Source organism: Mirounga leonina, unplaced genomic scaffold (genome assembly GCF_011800145.1).
Source record: "Mirounga leonina isolate KUSES-001 unplaced genomic scaffold, KU_Mleo_1.0 Mir_151, whole genome shotgun sequence".
In the NCBI taxonomy this organism is placed as follows: Eukaryota; Metazoa; Chordata; class Mammalia; order Carnivora; family Phocidae; genus Mirounga; species Mirounga leonina.
Genome location: NW_023270377.1, coordinates 56362035 through 56376498, shown reverse-complemented (window position 1 = coordinate 56376498; position 14464 = coordinate 56362035). Strand labels below are relative to the sequence as shown.

General features: G+C 35.8%; 1 protein-coding gene across 9 annotated transcripts in view; it reads right to left on the bottom strand.

Moving 5' to 3' along the window:
- ATF2 (activating transcription factor 2) overlaps positions 1-14464 on the bottom strand; it is a 102786-nt gene that overhangs the window by 45375 nt on the left and 42947 nt on the right. For 8 of the 9 annotated variants that reach the window (XM_035007710.1, XM_035007709.1, XM_035007706.1 and 5 more), the window contains 3 exons: positions 7121-7299; positions 6090-6204; positions 3893-3979 (listed from right to left, as the gene is read on the bottom strand). In XM_035007710.1, coding sequence (XP_034863601.1) covers positions 3893-3979; positions 6090-6204; positions 7121-7299 — 381 coding nt within the window. Of the gene's footprint in view, positions 1-3892; positions 3980-6089; positions 6205-7116; positions 7300-14464 lie in introns of those variants that run through there. The other variant, XM_035007712.1, reaches the window with a different exon arrangement.

Below are 14464 nucleotides of genomic sequence, written 5' to 3'. Positions count from 1 at the left end.
CTTTTGCTACTTCCCAAAGATTTTGGACCATTCTATTTTCATTTTGTGCCAATGGTGAAATGTGAAATAATTTCTGTACTATAACAACCAAAAAAACCCAATTAATCAGAATTCCCTTAGCATTCCAGGTAATTGATATTTTGTTACCAGTTCATGTTACCTGGATAGAATGGCAATGTCTATTTTCACAAATGAGCCCAATAGGTAAGATATATTAGAAAATGGAAACAAAGGACAATCAAGTACACCAAAGGTGGTAAGTTCCCAAATCACAATGTAATTAAAATAGAAACCAATAAGATAAAAAGAAAGCCTCCAGATATTTGGAAATTATACAGTATACTTCTAAATAACCCAAACCTCAAAGAAAAAATCACAAAGGAAATTAGAAGATAAATGATAATGAAAATATAGCATATAAAAATTTGTGAACAGAAAGAAATTTATAGCTTTAAATGCCTATATGAGAAAGGTAAAAAGATTTAATCAATAATCTAAGCTTCCACTTTAAGCCTAAAAAACACAGGCAAATTAAACCGAATTAACTAGGAGACAGGAGTATTAGAGATAAAAGCAGCAATCAATGATAGTACAAGTATACCATTAAGAAAAATAAAGGCAAGCTACAGACTAAGAGAAAATATTTGTAAAATATATGTAACAAAAATTTTCTATTTATTATCTAAACAATTCCTATAACATAATAAGAAACAACCCAATTTAAAAAATCAGCAGAAGATATCACAAAAAGTGTCTGGCAAAATCAGAAATGCAATTAAAACCATGAGATAGTGCTACAAACTCTTAGAAATGTCTATAATGAAAATGACAGACAGAACCAAATGTTGGCAAAAATGTGGGAACAACTGGAATTCCCATACTCTGCTTGTGAGGATGCAAACCTCTGGCAAAGGGTCTGGCAGTTTCTTACAAAGTTAAATGTATAACTACCCTCTTACTCAGCAATTCTACTCTTCAGTAGATAGACCAAATGAAAATAAACACCCACAAAAACAGTTATACAAAAACGTGCATAGGATCTTTGTTCACAAAGCTCAACGCTGAAAACCATTCAAGTGTCCACCAACAAGAGAATGGATAAAGAAACTGTGGTATATTCGCACAATGGAGTATTACTCACAATAAAAAGAAGCAAATTATGATATATTCAACAACATGCATAAATCTCACAGACATAAGGTTGGCTGGACGCAAGAATATAAATTGATTCCATCTGTATGAAATTCTAGAACTAATTGCTGGTGACAAAGATCAGAGCAACTGGGAAGGTATACTGATTGGGGAGGGAAATAAACTTTCTGAGTAGATGTTAATGTTGTATACCATGAGAGCAGTGTGAGTTACATTAATGCACTTATATCAAAGTTAAGATTGGTTCATTTCAATGTATATGAATTTTACATTAAGAAGAGTCTATTAAAAAATAATTGAATTGGGCAGGGAATGGTCTGAGGGACAGATAAAACAAGAATGGCAGTTATACTGCTAATAATTGAAGCTGGTGATGGGTACATGGGGGTTCATTATACTGTAACTGTTTACTTTGTATATGTTTGAGATTTTCCATAATGAAAAGTTAGAAAGAAGAAAAAGGAAACAGACTAATTTCTGAGTCTTTTTAATTAATTAAAACAGGACAATCTTATTTACTACCCCAATTAAAATAGGCAATCACCTAAATATGGTTATTTTACATTAGCTGAATTCTAATAAATTTAATTGTTATCCATACATAAATTTATTAAAGTTATAGCTTTTTTTCTAATATACAAGCATACAAAACACTTTTATTATTGTTAATTTCCTGGTGACCTAAAAGAAAAAGTTATTCAAGGAAGTATTAAATTTAATAGTTTCTACAAATATGGCCTACTCTTCTTATAGCCAAAAGTATTTCTTTAATTCAAAAGGAACAAATCACACTGGAGGGTATGTGCTATGGTGAGCGCTGTGAATTGTGTAAGACTGATGAATCACAGACCCGTACCCCTGAAACAAATAATACATTATATGTTAATAAAAAAAAAAAAGAAAGAAAAAAAGGGAACAAATCATATTTAATTTGTTAGGGAAAAAAGTCCAGTGAATATGGAAAAGTATTTTTAGATGCAGTGTACAACTAATTGAATTTTTTACTAGTACAGTATGTTTAAAGTAGGAAGTGTAAAAAACATTCCCAATGAAACTTTTTTGCTATCAAGTGAAGAGGATTCATCTTAATATTTCCAAAGCTTTGAGCTTAACATGTTGTTATGCAAAAAAAATTCCCTCTTGGGTTTTCAAAAGTTCTCTCCCCACAATCAATAACCAGCTAATTTTTATACTCAACCACTGTTCATTCAGATGATGTGTTAAGTTTTATCGTTAAAGTCATCACATGCCAATTTCAGATTATTTGCTATAATGAAGAATAAAGGTAAAAAACTTAAAGCTTTGCAATATATAATGGTTTTTACACATACAAATTTATATTGTTAGTATAGTGCCTAGCACAGAACTTGAATAACAGCTATTTAATAACTATCTATTGATTTTCTAAGGATGCAGTCATCAACTGATGTTAAGAAGCCCTGAAGTGTGTTAGGCTATAGAAGGGAGAATTACATGGATTAAGGACCAAAAAAAAAAAAGCAGCAGTTTTAGGTTTTTTACCAAGGAATTTAGCACGTTTATGGAATCTGAGCTAAGAGAAACTCTAGAAATCAAAGTTCACCTTTTCATTTTACAGATAAGGAAACTGAATTTCCTCAAAGTTAAAGTGGCTTGATTAAGGGTAGTGAATAACAGAGTTAGGATTAAAATTAAAACACATGCCTGCTGACTCCTAATCTATAGCTCATCCCTTAAACAACACTAATTTCTTAGTGTCAAAACACAACTCAAATACAGTTTTTCTTTATATATTATGTGTAACATTTGCTCACTTGTATATGATTTCAGGATTCTTGTTAACACTGGTCTACTAATTTGTGTCACTGTTTATAAAACCATCTATACTGCCTTCAGATGATTACATCTAGTTTCAGCTGTAATATTCCTAGCCACCACCAGGGGGAGATTTTGTTTCAAAAGCTACAGCCAAAAACCAGACAAACCAATGACAAGAACTAGAACTTTACTCCCAAATCCATCCATTTATTTTATTTTATTTTATTTTTTATTCTTTTTTTATTATTATGTTACTCACCATACATTACATTAGTTTTTGATGTAGTGTTCCATGATTCATTGTTTGTGTATAACACCCAGTGCTCCATGCAGTACGTGCCCTCTTTAATACCCATCACCAGGCTAACCCATCCTCCCACCCCCCTCCCCTCTAGAACCCTCAGTTTGTTTTTCAGAGTCCATCGTCTCTCATGGTTCGTCTCCCCCTCTGATTTCCCCCCCTTCATTCTTCCCCTCCTGCTTTTTTTTTTTTAACATATAATGTATTATTTGTTTCAGAGGTACACGTCTGTGATTTAACAGTCTTACACAATTCACAGTGCTCACCATAGCACATACCCTCCCCAATGTCTATCACCCAGGCACCCCACCCCTCCCACCCCCCACCACTCCAGCAATCCTCCATTTGTTTCCTGAGATTAAGAATTCCTCATATCAGTGAGGTCGTATGATACATGTCTTTCTCTGATTGACTTATTTTGCTCAGCATAATACCCTCCAGTTCCATCCATGTCTTATTTTAAAGTATCACTAACAAGTCACTATGCTAATGGAAACTTCTCCAAATTTTCTGGTTCTTCTATAGTGTGATACATTCCAAAATTTTATAAAATGTGGTATTGTACATTTGAAGCAGGCTTTAATGGAAAAACTAATTCAAAACAGGCTCAAGAAATGTGCAGAACAATTAAATCTTGCTTACCATTTTTGCTTCTGACTGTACTGGCTGAGGGGAGGAAGGACCTGGAATTCCTGGAACACTAGGCACCATGGTGACTGGTCGAACAAGCTATGCAAAATATATTGAAAAATAATTGCTAGAGAATATATTCAAAACGATTGTGCTATATCTGCACAATGGCTAAAAAATTTGAGAGTTCTGAACCAGAAAGCTGTAAATCCCTATTGATCTTCTGTCCTGATTTATCCTTTAAAACTTGTCAATTTCTGAGACACTTGCTTCTCTAATCTTTAATATTCACCTTTTTTTTAATGGTTTCTTCTTATATAGGACTCATAATATTCAAAGTAATTGATCAAAATTTCCCAAAGATCTGTCACACTGCCATTTTGGATGTGAAAGGAAAAAAATGTCAGAACTTGTGACAATCAGGCATACAAGTAACTTCACAATGAATTTACTCTTCTAAAAACATATATATATGCAATTTCTAAAATATATAAAGGTTCATTGATATACTAATATACTAAATGATGACAAAGAAAGAACCTAGTTACCTCTAATAATTTCTCTAAAAACAATAATCTGGAACAGATTTTTTTCATTTTTTAAAACACCTAATATTAACATTGAGTAATTAGTTATTATATAGCTAAAGTATCTCTCTTCTTTCATTTCAGTTTTTTTCATCACATTTACATTTAACAGGATAACCATATAATCTCAAATACAAGGGCAAGAATGTCTCCCCCTTCAAAAATACCCTAGAAAAGAGGAAGTAGTCACCTAATATCTGAGTCCTTATAAAGTCACTCAATGCATTTTTAACAGCAAAGTTCTGCCTGAAGATGATACATTATCTTATAATTATTCCAATCAATGCTAATTTTCAATACTTAGGTTACTTGGAAGAATGTGTTAATAAAAAAGTAAATATTTCACATTAATTTTAATAATTTTCCTGGGGTTCTAATCTCATCAAAGCATTGGAAGTTACTGTACGCAGACTTTTAAAAATAATTTTTAAGGGGTGCCTGGGTGGCTCAGTTGGCTAAGCGACTGCCTTCGGCTCAGGTCATGATCCTGGAGTCCTGGGATCGAGTCCTACATTGGGCTCCCTGCTCAGCAGGGAGGCTGCTTTTCCCTCTGACCCTCCCCCCTCTCACGCTCTCTCTCTCTCTCAAATAATAATAAAATCTTTAAAAAAAAATCATTTTTAAGAGCTATGCAATAATGATTATATTGTACAGATCAGAAATATCTATCTACAAGGTAAAAAAAGAAACTTTTTATTATATGAATGAGTATTAGGGCTTGGGTGAGATTTCTAGGAAGATACAGATTCCGAAAGTGTTATGTTGAAAATTACTCAGGTGAAAATAAAAATAACATGTTCTGGAAAATTGTGCTAGATGTTTTAAAAGTGATCCTAATGATGAAAACCTGAACACTAAGACACATGTGAAGAGTTTGAATAAAATTGTTTTATGAAAAATGAGAAAAGTAAGGAAGTATTATTTCTAACTTATTCAAAAGAACGTGCTTTTAAATATTCACTGAATTATTAATTATTATAAGTAGGTATTTAACTTGTTCGTGACTTCCAAAATTTATATATTTAACATGCTCCTCAAGAAACTTCTCTTTTGGATCTTATATCCTGATTTATCTTTCAAAATGGTCAATTTCTCAGAGACATTTGCATTAGCAAAGCGAAGGACTATCTACTGGTTTAGAGTGTTTAGATTTTCACATGCCTGGGCCAGCAAAGGAATGCTGTAAACCCAACCAGACCATACAAGTTCACAAGAGTGTTCTTATGGACAATTCCTCCAATAATCGAAATATGGAGTTTCCAGACATGTGTTCTAGAATAAATATCTCCCTAAAGAATGGAAATTTGTGTTAATATTTGAATTCTACAAATCTAGTCAAACTGAAATGGATTAAATAAGGATTAAATTTCTTAATATGAACAATACAAGGAAAACAAAATTTGGGGAGGATGGAAAAACATTTTCTAACCAATTATGTTTGCCTTTAATAAAGAGATGAGTGAATACTACTATAAAGATGAGTAAATACTACTAACCACTAATAAATTTTTTGTTGGATTCAGTTTCATAAACCAATCAAGCAGCCCTAGGTGTATTTTCTGATTACAAAGATCAGTTTTGCTATGAAGAAAAGATTTAAAGAGTCTGAATCTCAAACTTACTGGGACTGCAGCTGGAACATGCACATTAGAACTCGTAATTGATGCAGGAATAGCAACAGGCATGGTCTGTCCATTAGGAAGATGCAACAGAAGAGGAAATGGGCCTGGTACAGGACTAAGAAAAACAGAGGAAGGAAAGTTAAAGATAAGAAATCTTTATTAGTCATCTCTAAAAATACAAGCGTATTTTTACTCCTATTATCATATCATTTTAAAATACATTTCCTAGCCACTGCAAAGCAAATTGCAAAACTTTACTATCTTTAATTGTATCTTAAATGCATAATGTATAAAGCAGTGTGGAAAAACAAGAGGGGAAAAAATAGGAAAAGTTATGGTTCTACTTGGGACAATCTCCAATGTTAAATGAGAAAAATTTTTATCAGAAGCTCCTGAGGGGCACCTAACTGGCTCAGTTTATGCAGCATGCGACTCTTGATCATGGGGTTATGAGTATGAGCCCCACCCTGTGTGTAGAAATTCCTTAAAAATAAAATCTTACGAAAAAGAAAAGCTTGAGAGAGATGGGTAAGAACTGAAAGATATGTCATCTGACGGAGTAATTTTACGTATTTTGTGTGAAACAGCATGAAAATAAGAAACCACCTTAAATTAACATCCAATGTTGATTTGTTTTTAAAATTAAATTTTAGTTGGGGCGCCTGGGTGGCTCAGTTGGTTAAGCATGTGACTCTTAGATTTTGGTTCAGGTCATGATCTCAGGGTTGTGAGATCGAGCCTCACGTCAGGCATCATGCTGAGTGTGGAGCCCACTTAAGATTCTCTCTTCTCTCCTCTGCCCCCCCAATTAAATTTTAGATATTTATTTTCTAATCTATAATATAAAGAAAAAAAACAGCACAAGTTCTTTTCAAAGCACGCAGAATATGATACACACATACACAAACACACACACACACACACACAGACAACTAAGGCCACATTTGAATAATTAAATGCCTGAAGAAAAATTCTGACAAGAAAAACCTAATTCATAAATAGGTCAACGACTGGCCCAAATCATCACTTACACGATTGGCCTGTTAGAGGATGGTGCCTGGGTGATTACAGTACTTGAGGTTGGTGAAGGTACCGCTTGCTGAATAATTACACTTGAGTCAGAACTTGTAAGCAGCACATTGGGAACTTGTAATGACGCTGGACGAACAATAGCTGATGTGGGCTGTGCTGTTTGTGCCAATGGCACCTCCTTTTTAATAATGAGACAGAGAAAGGGTGGGATTTAAAAACTGAAGTCTATCCATGTACCTTAGAGTGAAGAGAATGTTAATACACTCCTAAAAGCATCCACAGAATAATATCCTCCCACAAAGTAAATTTATGTCTAAAGTTATTTAGAAGAAAATTCTGGAAGTAGCTATAAAGTTTCAAATGCAATGTTCATATTTTAATTTAAAAACATCTGAGTGGTTTTTTGTTGTTGTTGTTGTTGTTTTCAGTACAACTTGTTTTCCTATCAATCCAGAAATAGGCTGGGCAACTTGGCTATGATTCCATGAGAACTTCTGTAAAAAGTAAAAATATAATCCATTCTCATTGAATTGTAGAGCTTAAAATTTAGGAGAGATTGCCTAGTCCTACTCCATCATTATACTGTAAAAAGAGGAAACAGGTCCAGAGAGACTGGGTTTATGGTTGACACAAATTCAGTAATAGAAATGGTTAAAAAAAATTTTAACACAATACAAATGTTTACTAATTTCAGACAGCTACCACCCCCCACTACCAATAATTTCTCAATGTCAAAAGGCCAAGTAATACTGATTAATATCCTGAATGTAAAATAATTATTAGAGTGAAATCTTTCCAAATTAAAGGAAAACAGAATCTGCGAGTTAGCCAGCACCTTAAACATGGTGTTTTCCCCAGTTTTACAGATTAGGAAGAGATTAAGGGCTTTACCTAGAACTTCTTAACCAGTTAGAGTAAAAACTGAGCCTACTATGTTCTTTGAATTGATCTCTATGCTGCTTATTATCAAAATCTTATTAAGCTACCTAGGAAGAAAGATCAACTAGTACTACTGGAACTTTACTTATTCAACAAGTTTGGGAATTTATAGCACGCCCTCAAGGGCTACTGAGAAGAGACAATGGGTAAAACAAGAAAATTTCAGATAGTTACAGAGTAATAGTACAACATAATAAATCATGAAAGATTAACTGAGGGAAGGCTGGAGTTGGCTACTTCAGAAAGCAAGTGAGATAAGGTGAGCTTCCTTGCAAAAATGGTGCTGAATGAACTGATACTGGAAAGATAACAAGGGGAGAATTCTATCGAGGGAGAGGGAAGAATACTGGGAGTAATGTCTTTGAGGTATGAAAAAACTTAGAATAATTGATGAACATATTAGAGTGGCATGAGGTGAAGGCTGAATGGGTAGACAAGCTCAGATCAATGAGGCCTTATGAAAGGAGTATTTGTTCTCTTTTTTTTAAGATTTATTTATTTGAGACAGAGAAAGAGTGTGTGGAGCCTAATGTGGGGCTCGATCCCAGAACCCTAAGATCATGACGGGAGCCAAAACCAAGAGACACCCAAGAGACTTCACCATCCAGGCGCACTGAGGAGTATTAGTTATCTTAAAAGTAATGGCAAACCACTGAAGGATTTTAAGCAGAAAAGTGATTATAATGTATTAAAAACAAAGCCATCTATAGAAAATTAGAGATGGAAACAGAAAATCCAGTTAGAAGATAACTGTTAATAATCCACGTAAAAGAAGATGATGGCTTGGAGTAAAGTGGTGACACTGAAGACTGAAGAAGATAAATTAAGGATATTTCAGGAGGTATGTCTGATAAGATTTGCTGTTGCTTTGGTGTGAAGAAAAAGAAGGGGGGCGCCTGGGTGGCTCAGTCGGTTGAGCATTTGACTTTGGCTTAGGTGATCAAACAGATCAAGCCCTGCATCAGGCTCCCTGCTGAGTGGGGAGTTTGCTTGTTCCTCTCCCTCTGCCCCCCCACCCTGTGCTCTCTCTCTAAGAAATAAATAAAACCTTTTAAAAAAAGAAAGAAAAAGAAGGAATTAAGGATTCTTGGCTTGAGCAACTAGATGGGATGGAGAGAAAATTTACTAAGATAGGGGAGGAGCAAGATGGGGGAGGAGCAAGATTTTGGAGAAGTAGGAGACCCAAATTTCTTCTGGTCCCAGGAATTCAGCTAGATAATTATCAAACCACTCTAAACACCTATAAACTCAACAGGAGATCGAAGAAAAGAACAGCAACAACTCTCTGAACAGAAAAGCAACCACTTTCTGGAAGGTAGGACTTGCGGAGAAGTGAATCCAAGGCAATATTTGGAAGACAGACCGTGGGGGGAGGGAGCCTCCGTCTGCTGGCTACCCGCAAGTGATAGAGCAGCAGAGCACAAATCAGAACTTTTAGAAGTCTGCTCCTCTGAGGGATGTTGCTCCAGTGGCTAAGTGGGGGGTGGAACCCTCACTGGGACAGTGTGGTCTCAGGACCCACGGGGTCACAGAAAGACCAGGGGTGCCTGAGTGCAGCAGAGCTCCCAGGGTTCGGAGCAGGGAAGCTGGCTGCAGAGATGGAGCCGAGGCATGGGCTCTCAGCTCTACTGAAAGCTTTCAGGGAACAAAAGCTACCGAGAGCAAACCCCAGCAGATTACTTAGTGTGGCCCCCAGCAAGGACGGTGCAATTCTGCCTCCGGCAAAGACATTTGAGAATCAGTGCAACAGGCCCCTGCCCCAGAAGATCAGCAAGAACATCCAGCCAAGACCAAGTTTACTGATCAATGAGAATGGCAAAACCCCAGCGCTAGGGGAACAGAGCACATAGAATTCATGGCTTTTTTCCCATGATGCTTTAGTCTTTCAAAGTTAATTTTTAAAATTCTCTTTATTTTTTTCTTTTTCTATTTTTTTAGTTGAATTTTCTTCTTTCCTTTTCAACCAACATCTTATCAATTCGTTTCTTAAAATCTTTTTTTTCAGTTTTACAGTCATATTCTATCTCTTCATTGTATTTAACCTTGTTTTCTGTATATATTTTTTTCTTTCTTTAAAATTTTGGGATACAGTTTCTTCTAACAGACCAAAATATACCCTAAATCTAGTGTATGATGTTGTTTTAGTCTCCCACCTGATCACATTCTTTTCTTTCATTGTTTTTCATTCTTTTTTCAAACAACTTATCAATCCTTTTAAAACCTTTTTTAATTTTCATCTTTACAGTCATATTCCATTCCTTCATCGTATCTACCCTTATTTTTGTATATATATAAGCTTTTCCTTCTTTAAAATTTTGGGAGGCAGTGTCTTTGAACAGACCAAAGTATGCCCAAAATCTAATGTGTGACTCTGATCTATTCACCAGCCTGATCATATTCTTTTTTTTTTTCCTTCTTTCCCCCCCTGGTTTCAGGTCTCTTCTGATTTGTTTAGTGTATATTTTTCTGGGGTTGTTGTTACCCTGTTAGCATTTTGTTCTCTCATTCATCTATTTTCCTCTAGACAAAATGACAAGACAGAAAAACTCACCTCAAAAAAAAGAACAAGAGGCAGTACCAACTGCCAGGGACCTAATCAATACAGACATTAGTAAGATGTCAGAACCAGAGTTCAAAATGACGATTATAAAGATACGAGCTGGGCTTGAAAAAAGCATCGAATATACCAGAGAATCCCTTTCGGGAGAAATAAAATAACTAAAACCTAACCAAGTTGAAATCAAAAAGGCTCTTAATGAGGTGCAATAAAAAATGGAGGCTCTAACTGCTAGGATAAATGAAGCAGAAGAGGGAATTAGTGATACAGAAGACCAAATCATGGAGAATAAAAAAGCTGAGAAAAAGAGAGATAAACAACTACTGGATCACAAGGGCAGAATTCAAGAGATAAGTGATACCATAAGACGAAACAACATCAGAATAATTGGGATCCCAGAAGAAAGAGAGAGAGGGACAGAAGGTATATTGGAGAAAATTGTAGCAGAGAATTTCCCTAATTTGGGGAAGGAAACAGGCATCAAAATCCAGGAGGCACAGAGAGCCCCCTCTCAAAATTAATAAAAATAGGTCAATACCCCAACATCTAATAGTAAAACTCACAAGTCTCAGAGACAAAGAGAAAATCCTGAAAGCAGCTCAGGACAAGAGGTCTGTAACCTACAATGGTAGAAACATTAGACTGGCAGCAGACCTATTCACAAAGACCTGGCAGGCCAGAAAGGACTGGCATGATATATTCAGAGCACTAAATGAGAAAAACATGCAGCCAAGAATACTATACTCCAGCTAGGCTGTCATTGAAAATAGAAGGAGAGATAAAAAGCTTCCAGGACAAACAAAAACTAAAAGAATTTGCGAACACCAAACCAGCCCTACAAGAGATATTGAAAGATGTCCTCTAAGCAAAGAAAGAGCCTAAAAATAACATAGACCAGAAAGGAACAGAGACAATATACAGTAACAGTCACCTTACAGGCAATACAATGACACTAAATTCATATCTTTCCATAGTTACTCTGAATGTAAATGGGCTAAATGCCTCAATCAAAAGACAAAGGGTATCAGATTGGATAAAAAAACAAGACCCATCGATATGCTGTCTGCAAGAGACTCATTTTAGACCCAAAGACACTTCCAGATTGAAATTACCATGCTAATGGACATCAAAAGAAAGCTGGGGTGGCAATCCTACTATCAGACAAATTAGATTTTAAACCAAAGACTATAATAAGAGATGAGGAAGGACACTACATCATACTTAAAGGGTCTATCCAAAAAGAAGATCTAACAATTTTAAATATCTATGCCCCTAACATGGGAGCAGCCAATTATATAAGCTAATTAATAACAAAATCAACGAAACACATCAACAGTAATACAATAATAGTAGGGGACTTTAACACGCCCCTCACTGAAATGGACAGATCTAAGCACAAGATCAACAAGGAACTAAAGACCTTAAATGACACACTGGACCAGATGTACTTCATAGATATATTCAGAACATTCCATCCCAAAGCAACAGAATACACACTCTTCTCTAGTGCCCATGGAACACTCTCCAGAATAGATCACATCCTGGGTCACAAATCAGGTCTCAATCAGTACCAAAAGACTGGGATCATTCCCTGCATATTTTCAGACCACAATGCTTTGAAACTAGAACTCAATCACAAGAGGAAAGTCGGAAAGAACTCAAATACATGGAGGCTAAAGAGCATCCTACTAAAGAATGAATGGGTCAACCAGGAAATTAAAGAATTTAAAAAATTCATGGAAACAAATGAAAATGAAAACACAACTGTTCAAAATCTTTAGGATGCAGCAAAGGTGGCAATACAAGCCTTTCTCAAGAAATAAGAAAGGTCTCAAATACACAATCTAACCCTACACCTAAAGGAGCTGGAGAAAGAACAGCAAATAAAGCCTAAGCCCAGCAGGAGAAGAGAATTAATAAAGATCAGAGCAGAAATTAATGAAATAGAAACCAAAAGAACAGTAGAACAGATCAACGAAACTAGGAGCTGGTTCCTTGAAAGAGTAAGATTGATAAACTCCTGGCCAGACTTATCAAAAAGAAAAGAGAAATGACCCAAATAAATAAAATCATGAATGAAAGAGGAGAGATCACAACCAACCCCAAAGAAATATAAACAATAATAAAAACATATTATGAGCAACCATATGCCAACAAATTAGATAACCTGGAAGAAAAGGATGCATTCCTAGAGATGTATAAACTACCAAAACTGAACCAGGGAGAAACAGAAAACCTGAACAGACCCATAACCACTAAGGAAATTGAAGCAGTCATCAAAAATTTCCCAACAAACAAGAGCCCAGGGCCAGATGGCTTCCCAGGGGAATTCTACCAAACATTTAAAGAAGAATTAATACCTATTCTTCTGAAACTGTTCCAGAAAATAGAAATGGAAACTTCCAAACTCATTTTATGAGGCCAGCATTACCTTGATTCCAAAACCAGACAAAGACCCCATCACAAAAAGGAGAACCACAGACCAATATCCCTGATGAACACGGATGCAAAAATTCTCACGAAAACACTAGCCAATACGATACAACTGTACATTAAAAGGATTATTCACCAGGACCAAGTAGGATTTATTCCTGGGCTGCAAGGTTGGTTCAACATCTGCAAATCAATGTGATACAATAAATTAATAACAAGAAAGAACAAGAACCATATGATCCTCTCAATAAATGCAGAAAAAGCATCTGTTTGACAAAGTACAGTATCCTTTCTTGATTAAAACTCTTCAAAGTGTAAGGACAGAGGGTACATACCTCAATATCATAAAAGCCATCTATGAAAAACCCACAGCGAATATCATTCTCAATGGGGAAAAACTGAAAGCTTTCCCCCTAAGGTCAGGAACACAGCAGGGATGTCCACTATCACCACTGCTGTTCAGCATAGTACTAGAAGTCCTAGCCTCAGCAATCAGACAACAAAAAGAAATAAAAGGCATCCGAATTGACAATGAAGAAGTCAAACTCTCACTCTTTGCAGATGATATGATACTTTATGTGGAAAACCCAAAAGACTCCACCCCAAAACTGCTAGAACTCATACCGGAATTCAGTAAAGTGGCAGGATATAAAATCAATGCACAGAAGTCAGTGGCATTTCTATACACCAACAAGACAGAAGAAAGAGAAATTAAGGAGTCGATCCCATTTACAATTGCACCCAAACCATAAGATACCTAGGAATGAATCTAACCAAAGAGGCAAAGGATCTGTACTCAGAAAAGTATAGAATACGCATGAAATAAATTGAGGAAGACACAAAGAAATGGAAAAACGTTCCATGCTCATGGATTGGAAGAACAAATATTGTGAAGATGTCAATGCTACCTAGAGCAATCTACACATTTAATGCAATCCCTATCAAAATACCATCAACTTCTTTCAAAGAAATGGAATAAATAATCCTAAAATTTGTATGGAACCAGAAAAGACCCTGAATAAGCCAGAGGAATGTTGAAAAAGAAAACCAAAGCTGGTGGCATCACAATTCCGGACTTCAAGCTCTATTCCAAAGCTGTCATCATCAAGACAGTATGGTACTGGCACAAAAGCAGACACATAGGTCAATGGATCAGAATGGAGAGCCCAGAAATGGACCCTCAACTCTAGGGTCAACTAATCTTCGACAAAGCAGGAAAGAACGTTCAATGGAAAAAAAACAGTCTCTTCAACAAATGGTGTTGGGAATATTGGACAGCCACATGCAGAAGAATGAAACTGGATCATTTCCTTACACCACACACAAAAAGAGACTCAAAATGGATGAAAGACCTCAATGTGAGACAGGAATCCATCAAAATCCTTGAGGAGACCACAGGCAGCAACCTCTTTGA